Source organism: Haplochromis burtoni, unplaced genomic scaffold, assembly GCF_018398535.1.
Source record: "Haplochromis burtoni strain Fernald_Lab_line unplaced genomic scaffold, NCSU_Asbu1 Contig_345, whole genome shotgun sequence".
Lineage (NCBI taxonomy): Eukaryota > Metazoa > Chordata > Actinopteri > Cichliformes > Cichlidae > Haplochromis > Haplochromis burtoni.
Window position 1 is genome coordinate 313,965 of NW_024582706.1, and position 9,020 is coordinate 322,984.

The 9,020-nt window shown below is 48.9% G+C and overlaps 1 protein-coding gene across 1 annotated transcript; it reads left to right on the forward strand.

The window, feature by feature from the left end:
* The first annotated feature begins 5,639 nt into the window (after positions 1 to 5,639).
* LOC121815878 (proline-rich protein 36-like) lies at positions 5,640 to 8,593 on the forward strand. The gene is made up of 3 exons (XM_042228739.1): positions 5,640 to 5,669; positions 6,129 to 7,688; positions 8,300 to 8,593. The coding sequence occupies exons 1-3, from the start codon at positions 5,640 to 5,642 to the stop codon at positions 8,591 to 8,593; spliced, it is 1,884 nt and encodes a 627-aa protein (XP_042084673.1).
* The last annotated feature ends 427 nt before the right edge of the window (positions 8,594 to 9,020 follow it).

The following is a 9,020-nucleotide window of genomic DNA, read 5'->3' on the forward strand; positions in this document are numbered from 1 at the left end:
TAGCGTTTTCCTTCATCACCACGAAGGAAAACAGTCTGTGGTCGTCCGAGTTTGGTGATTTTTGTGTCACAGGTCTACGTGTTTAATACAGGGACTTCCACAGCCTTTTCAACAGCGCTGCGGACCGCGGGGGGGGGCAGTGTTTTGGAAATGACAGTCTTCATTACAAAGCTTTCTTCGTTATGAATTAGCATACATGTTTTTATTGAACATTTGAAGAACTAGCAAAAAAAACCCACAAACTCTTGTAGTTCACATAAAGTCAGAGATAAAAACGACAAGGAGCAGGTGCATCTAGTACAGGTAGAGCTGCTGCAAAAACCCACAGAGCTCAGCAGCCAGCAAATTCTGGATCCTTTGCTTTTAGTTAGCAGTTAGCATTAGCAGCACATCCTGCGTCCGATGTGAAAGGACTTTTATGCTGCGCACTGTGACTCACAGCAATGGTCCCGGGTCAGCCCTGACTTTGTGTTAAACTAATCCTAAAGTAATAATGGTATTTCTAACCACTGATATACCACAACTTTATCCTTTCAACAGCTGCTGAAAGTTAGGGGACCTAGCTGCTATCGGATATTTATATAGAGATTACCCTTCAAGGACCTGCAGTTCAAAAAAGTGCCCCTCCGACACCAAACCCATCTGTTATCTGTATTGGATCTGTTTACATTGTGCGATTGACATGACATTGACCAATCAGCTGAAAGGAAGAAAAATGCTGGTCAAAATTCGTACTTGTAACTTGCAGGGATTTTTGCTAAGTCCACACACAAATTTTTTACACATACAAATCTTTTTACAAGTACAAAATATTTATGACCACATTTAGCCATAAAAAGTCTCTTTTTAAAACTTGTTTTATTAGTTTTAATCTTTTAACTTTATGCATCAAGCAAAATTTAATTATCTGCAACATTCTCTGACTGGAAGAAATTATGTTTAACATTTAAACCTATTTTCTGCACATTCCAGCACATAAAATAAAATATTTTTTGTGTTTACACTCACTCTTTCAAATAGATGCAAGTAAAACACAGCAGAAAATAAATAAAATCAAAGACTCAGCGGTCCTGTTGCTCTATTTTCACCTGTAAAGCAGGAGTGGGGTAGGCGGAGGTTTACCCTGGTGCAGGTGTGCCGCGCGGTCAGTGGAAGAATCCGCGAGTTTCTCTGTGAGTTTCCCATCGTCGTTGTAGCTACTCGGTGCTTGCTGGAAGTTTAGGGGTTTTTTCGCTGTAAAAAGAAGTTTTCTTCCACGCACAACGGACACTAATGTTTTTGTCACTTTTTATGGAATCAAACTCAAAGTAAGGTCAGTACTTCCACGCTTTAAACGCTGCACGCTCATACTCTCTCCTGCACTCGATATACGATCCACTTGTTGATCTGCACACAGCTGTTGCCACGAACGCGCACTCGCTTACGTCATCTGTCATGAGACATCTTCAAAAAATTACGGTTTTAGTAACGCAGTAACGCAGCGTGCTTACAGGAAAGTAAAGGTAATCTAATTACCTTTTTTGCAATAGTAATCCCTTACTTTACTCGTTCTTAAATATCATTATGTAACGCGTTACTGCCCACCTCTGTGTAATATGAGGGAAACATTCATTTTTGTTGTTCTTTCCTTCAGCAGAGAGATGAATCCTTTCTTGGTTTGCAAACACTGGTGCTTGTTTTAGGTAATGTGTTTGTGTCCATTTGTCTAGATATTTTGCTGCAGAGAGAAGCATTCAGCCAACCGGCCTGTGAAGACCTCTGAAACCCCAGCAGCATGTAGCTGAGCTGTGCATAGGCTGAATGCTGATTGGTTGACAAACCAACTGAAACAGGAAAGGGAGGGACACTTCACTGAGACCAGGTGAAGCATGAAAAAGGTCATAAATACAGCATGAAAAGCACAGACAGCAGCTGCAGTGGACACTTTTCATTGTCTTTAATACAGGCTGGACACACTACATACTCTGCACAGGTACATGGGCGGTATGTAGCTCCCTATGGTCTGGTAATGCACTGCCAATGGAGAAGCATGCTGAACCCTTTACCCTGTCATCACTGAACATAACTTTCCTCCACATGTTCAAATTCTGCTGCATATGTTGCCGACACCAGCACAAATGGGCCTGATGGTGAAGGGCAGACACAGCAGGCTTCCTGTGGGCCCTGTGAGACCAGAGACCGTATGGACTCTGTTCTGGATTGTCTGGGTAGAGAACCATCAGCCATATGATCCTACAGACCTTGACTGCATATCTACAGAGGACTGCCTACGACTCCAGAGTGCTGACCGGGTCAGGGAACAGTCTTGGTTGGCCTTCAATTTGGAGGTTGTACTAGGGCTTCAAATAATGTTGTAACCTGGTTTTGTGGATCACCATCCTCCAAACCAATCCAGTTTGGAGCGAGTTCCAGAGACTCCAACTGAGCACCATAGCAGGGTCCATGCTCACAGGTGTCAGGAGCCTGAAACAAGAGTCAATAGCAGAAAAAGCTCTCAGAAATTGACAGACAAAATTTGGCAAGCTGTTCATGGACACAGACCACATGCTTAACTTGGCTACTCAACCCACAAATGCATTCTCCTTATAAATGTGGCACTATTTAAGGAGAAGGAGGCTTTCTAATTGGTATTAGATTTATTTCCAAGGGTTGCTACATCATGGAATAATTAACTAAGGAAATGTTTATTTAGTTTATTTCACTTTCACCAATGATATATATTCATTTCATATGACTAAACACTTCTGCCAGGGCGCATCATTACAGTCCAATAAATGCTTCTGGAGGAATTTGGGGTTCAGTATCTTGTCCTAAGACACATTGACATGTGGACTGGAGGCACTGGGGATCTAACTACCAACTTTCCAATAAATGAACAATTCATTATACCACTATTTGTTACTGTGGAGGTTCTGTGGCTCAGGTGGGAGCGCAGCAGTGGCGTGTCCAGCGGGGTGGCCTGGGGGGGCACAGGCCACCCCCCCAACCAGACTGGCCACCCCAGGTGCCACCCCAAAGGCAAAACAATAAAATTCAATCAAATATCAAATGTCCGATTATGTTTTCACGGTGAAGCTCAGATATCCGAGTGTAAGTGAATGCATGTTAGCAAAGGTAGGAGAGCCAAGCACGAAAGACGGCACTGCAGGAAACAATTTTTCGGTGAAAGAAAATGAGGACAGAATAAATGTCCCGGTAAGTAATATTAAGTTTGTTGAGTTTAGTAAACTTCGGTGAAATTAGAATACCAAGAAAAAATAACACTTAAAGAATTATTGCAGCCGTCGAATATTTCAGACAGTATGCTACTGAGGGCAGCTAACATAAGAGTTATGAGTTATAAGATATAATCTAAGTCGTAACATTGCTGTATGGAGCTGCAGATTTGGTTGCAGGTTAACATAGCTGGACTGGCCATCGGGCATACCGGGCATATGCCCGGTGACTTATTTTTTATTTTTTTTGTAATGGCATGAACAATGAGAGGTGGTGGATTGGCCAGATGCAGGTCGATGTGTAAAAATAACTCAGTTGTTTGGTGGTGGCTATGGCGGGGCTTCCACAGAGGCCAGCAGGTGGATGAGGGAAGGGGAGGCAGGAGGAGAGCCCGAGGCAGCCGCCGGTCCGAGTGTCAGGTGAACTGAACTTCAGGTAAGAAGTTATGACCTGCAGTCTATCTGGGTCAGATATAAACCAAGTTTAGGTGGAGTTTATTTTCGTTGTGCTGACTTTTTACCCTCAGTTGCAATAACTCGTACTGCGTTCTAGCCAGCTTGACGGAGTTTATATACAGCTGGGTGGGTGCTATGATGTTACTGATAGTGAACTTTATTTTATTCATAAGGTTAGTTAGTAGAGTTGCCAACGGCTCCTTAAAAAAATGGAATGGTCCCTCATTCAGAGAAAATATTACACGTTTCGTATTGAGCTGAGAAGAGACGCAGTTTGTCCCGGACTTTCGCTATAATGAAAAAAAGACACAAAGCTGGAGTTATTCTGTCGTTACGCTGCACAGCTGCCTCTTCTTCTCTCATTCTCTCCCCCTGCCTCTCCTGTTGCTACTTCAATCATGAAACTGATCAATGATCAGCTGATCGGCTTTTCTCTCTTGTTTGTTTATCGCCCACTTTGCGCCAGAAAGAGGAAACCAGCGGATGTCGCGCTAAACAACAGCAGCACGTTTAAGCTTGATCAGCTGTTGTTAGAATTTATTTAATATTAATTTCTAGTATCAGCTGATGTTGGCTGGAGCCACAGCTGTAAAGCTGCTGGTCATGATATGGTTTGGTTATCTGGTGAGAGGGAAACATGAAGATGAAACCAGGAGATGTCCTTACTGAATCATCAGAGCTGAACAGGTGATGGAGAAACAGGTTTACCTTTTAGGTGACATGAATGAGTTGAAGGGAAGTTATGAACTGTTTCTGAGAGATAAATAACACCAGGATCCTTTTTCTACGTAGCTGACAGCTGGTAACTGTGCAGGGGTGGATCTAGGAAAGTGTTGCCAGGCCAGGTAGGGCATTAACAGGGAAAGGTGGGGCACAAAGAAATACTTTTCTTTCTTATTCTCATTTAAAATATCTAGCTTTTATTAAATAATTATCTAAATCTTACAACCAAAGTTTTTATCTGACGTAAAATGTATAGAAATCATACATATACCAACAAGACAGTGTACATCACTGTCACAACAGCATTTGTTTTCATTCAAAGGCTTTATGGCTTTAATACCTGGTGGGCCGGTCTGTAGTCAAAATGCCCGATTTTCTGTCCCAGTCCAGCCCTGCAGGTTAATACTGGCAGTGTCACCATGCCAGCTGACTGTATTTCATCATCAGCCAGTGTTGTTCTTGATCAATATTACCAAAGTTTACCATAAGGCAGCATAGAAAGTATTTACTTGCTTTCAGGTTTTATTCAAATGTTAGTCTTTTCAGTTGTTTCCCCACTTTTTTCCTGTTTCAAAATCAAACACCAGTTTGTGAGAAGATTATCTTCTTTTTTTAACAGGCAGATAAAGTTTTACATTGGAACTGGCTAATTTGTCAATTGTTTGTTACAAATGTTCGTATTTTAATATTCAAAAATGTTTTTGCCCAAAACATATGTGCACTACATGTCAGTAAAAATACTATGCAAATATTGCTGTCCTTGAATGCTGAGTAAACACTGACAAAGCACTGATTGTATCTCTTGTACTTTATCAACGCAGTATCTAAAAACTTTGCACCGTAGTGGTTAAAATCTCATTCTAATAAGAGTTAAAAGCGCATTCGGTTATTAGGTTTATAGGGTTATTGAATTATGGTTAACGGTTGGTAGAATTTTTTTTAAACATTATCTGCCAATTACATCTGCCACCCTTCTCCAAATCTGTGCCCCTACCTGGCCCCCCCAACAAAAATTTTCTAGACACGCCACTGGAGCGCAGGTCATCTACCTGTCAGAGCTTTGGAGGATTAATCCCTGACGCATCCAGTCTGTATGTCGAAGCATCCTTGTGCAAGATACCAAACGCTAAGCTCCCCACCGAGTGGATGTGACTGTTAGAGAGACCGTGGTATAGATAAACAGCGTTCTCACTCCCGAGGCGTAACATGTCGACGTTTTGTCACGTCCCGCGGCGTTCCTGAGGAATGCGAAAGGAGTCCTTCGGCGTTCTTATGGTACGTGGCGGGTTATGGCTGGAATCCAGTGCAATGACGCTCATGGAACGTGGTTGTCAGGGTTCCTGGTCGTTGACCCAGTGATTTCAGTTTGTTCATGTTCAGTTTAGTTCGCCACATTAATGTTCTCACTTCCTGTCTTTTCCCCGTGTCAGTTAGTCAGATTATGTTCAGCCCTGTACTCGCCTGTTTCCAATCACTGTCATCATTCAACCTGTGTATTTAGTTCCTCTGTTTCACCAGTTCTTTGTCGTGTCATTGATGTACATGTGATGATGTCGTTCCTGTCGTGTGTTCAGTTCATTCAGTCAGCGCAGTCCTCATCAGTCAGTCGTCCCAGCCATTTTCTACCTCTGTTCTGTTCATCCACTCCTTATAATAAACCTTCACCAGTCTTCACCTACCTGCGAGTCCTGCGTTTGGGTTCCTTCCTCCTCGCCTCCACACAACGCCTGACAGAATGACACGACCCGTGCCACGAAGACACGTTGGAACCCAGCGGACTCGGACCTCTATGAGCGGCAGGAGGTAGCGCTCTCCTTGTGGGCGGAAAAACTCAAGGAGAGACAGCGGCTCTTCGCGGAGCGAGAGCACGTCTTCGAGGGCACTCGCTTGGCTCTGGGCGGGCCTCGGAGACGCCGCGTTCCCCCACCTGCTGCCTCACCTGCACCGGAGCATCTGCCGCGGAGAGTGGACGTTTCACGCCGCGCTTCGGCCGCTCCCTCTCTCGCCACTCCGCTCCACGCTCACACATCACCTGCCTCATTCACCGGACCTTCAACCTCGCCACGGCACAGCGGCTCCGCCTTCCACCTCGGCTCAACAGAGGCTCCCGTGCCAGAGGCTCGGACGTGTACCCCGCCCGCTTCCTCCTCCCGGAGAAATCGGCGCACACGCCGCCATAAAATGGACTATTTCCAGCAATTCCCGGTGGTGAGTTCCAGTGACTGTTTTCCACCCTCATTTGACTCTCCACGTAAACCCAATAATAAACCCATCTCTCATTCATGGGATGTTTCCCTCCTGGAGGATTCTGTGGACTGGGAAGAGTTTTTCTGCTCTGCTCCAAAGACTGTAAATAGTGGTGGCAGAAAAACCAGAACAATCTCCAATAAACCTGCCAGTAACACACACATCGTCACTATTTCTACACCCATTATTCAGCCATTTCCCACCAGCACGGGGGCCCAGTCTACGCCCACACCAGTGCCAGCTCCCAGGAGGAGGGCAGCTGCGACCCAGTCTACCTCCACACCCGCTTCTGTTTCTCAGGTGGGGGTGACTGGTGTCCGGCCACCTTCCGTGCCTGTCCCAGCGCCCAGGCTGAGGGCAACCAGAACCCAGCTTGACCTCCCTGGAGGCTTGGAAGAGCTAACCGGTTCACCTGCTACGTCACCACTTCATCCACCTCCTGACCCAGCCTTTCACGCACTAGCTTTATCCCTGGTTAGGCTGGCTGAAGTGTCCCCTGCTCAGGCACCAGCTTTACTAGCGCAGGCTGTAGCTTTATCTCCCTGTCTAGCCCAGTCTGTAGCTCAGCCATCAGCCACACCAACCTCAGCTCCGTCGTCAGCCTCGCCTGCCTCTGTTCCTCCCTTAGCATCTCCACTCCAGTCAGTTCCCTCGCCTGCTGTTCAGCTTCCACTCCAGTCAGTTCCCTCGCCTGCTGTTCAGCTTCCAGCCCCGTCAGTTCACTCACCTGCTCTCCAGTCCGCTCCTGTCCAGTCACCCGTAGCTCAGTCTCCTGTCCAGTCAGTCCAGTCTGCTCCTGTCCAGTCAGTCCAGTCGCCTCCTGTCCAGTCGCCCGTCCACCATCCTGTTCAGTTCCCGGACCTGCAGCCACAGCACCCAGAGCCAGCTGTGAGCTACCCTGCTCCTCAGCCAGGGGTTTCCGCACCCGCTGGCCCGGCCGCTTCCCTGCCAGAGGTCCCCGCACCTGCTGGTCCTGTCCTGTGTGTGCCAGGGGCTCCAGTGCCCACTGGTTCTGAGACCGTTTTCGCTGGAGGGCCCGAGGAGCCCGTCCAGCCTCATGCCTCGTCAGCTGGAGGGCCCGAGGAGCCCGTCCACCAGCCTCATGCCTCGTCAGCTGGGGGTTCAGGAGAACCGCACCAGCCTCACTGCCTCGTCAGCTGGGGGTTCAGGAGAACTCGCACCAGCCTCATGCCTCATCAGCTGGGGGCCCGAGGAGCCCAGTCCAGCCTCATGCCTCGTCAGCTGGAGGCCCAGAGGAGCCCGTCCAGCAGCCTCATGCCTCGTCAGCTGGGGGTTCAGGAGAGCCGCACCAGCCTCATGCCTCGTCAGCTGGCGGTTCAGGAGAACCGCACCAGCCTCATGCCTCATCAGCTGGAGGGCCCGAGGAGCCCGTCTAGCCGGAGGGCCCGAGGAGCCCGTCCAGCCTCATGCCTCGTCAGCTGGAGGGCCCGTCCAGCCACCACCTGCGGCTGCCTCGCTGTCACCTAGCTCTGCTTCTGCTACGCCTGGTCCGGCCTCAGACTCTGCCTCTGCTTCTGCTACGCCTGGTCCGGCCTCGGCCTCTGCTTCTGCTTCGCCTGGTCCGGCCTCGGCCTCGGCCTCTGCTTCGCCTGGTCCGGCCTCACCCTCGGCCTCTGCTTCGCCTGGTCCGGCCTCAGCCTCGGCCTCGGCCTCTGCTTCGCCTGGTCCGGCCTCAGCGGCCTCGCCTCGGCCTCTGCTTCGCCTGGTCCGGCCTCAGGCCTCGGCCCGGCCTCTGCTTCGCCTGGCCCTACAGCTGCTCCTCAGTCTCCCCTGGCTCCCGCGCCGCCTTCTGCAGCTGCTCCTTGGCCGCCTTCTCCTCGTCGCCGGCATGGTCGACCACCGCACCGGCTCAGTGGCCGCCGCCGTCTTCCTCGCTGCCGCCCCTGGATCGACTTCAGCGTCTCTGCCGCCGTCGTGGCCGCCCGACCTGAACTGTATGGGCTCAGCCACTGGCCGCGTGGCCGCCCACCTTAACTGTCTCTGTTTGGACTCCGTCCCTCCGTCCTGGGCCCCCTCCGCCCGCCCTGGTCTGGTTCTTCTTTCTTTCGGCCGTCGGGTGCCGGCCTTTGGAGGGGGGGTACTGTCAGGGTTCCTGGGTCGTTGACCCAGTGATTTCAGTTTGTTCATGTTCAGTTTAGTTCGCCACATTAATGTTCTCACTTCCTGTCTTTTCCCCGTGTCAGCTTGTCCCCTGTGTCATTAGTCAGATTATGTTCAGCCCTGTACTCGCCTGTTTCCAATCACTGTCATCATTCAACCTGTGTATTTAGTTCCTCTGTTTCACCAGTTCTTTGTCGTGTCATTGATGTACATGTGATGATGTCGTTCCTGTCGTGTGTTCAGTTCAGTTCAGTCAGC

Bases quoted from the DNA above. Each gene is read 5' to 3' on its own strand.
- LOC121815878 (XM_042228739.1), top strand. From the start codon at position 5,640: ATGCGAAAGGAGTCCTTCGGCGTTCTTATG. The intron at 5,670-6,128 runs GTACGTGGCGGG...AACGCCTGACAG, and splicing joins AGTCCTTCGGCGTTCTTATG to AATGACACGACCCGTGCCAC. The intron at 7,689-8,299 runs GTCCAGCCTCAT...GTCCGGCCTCAG, and splicing joins CTGGAGGGCCCGAGGAGCCC to CCTCGGCCTCGGCCTCTGCT.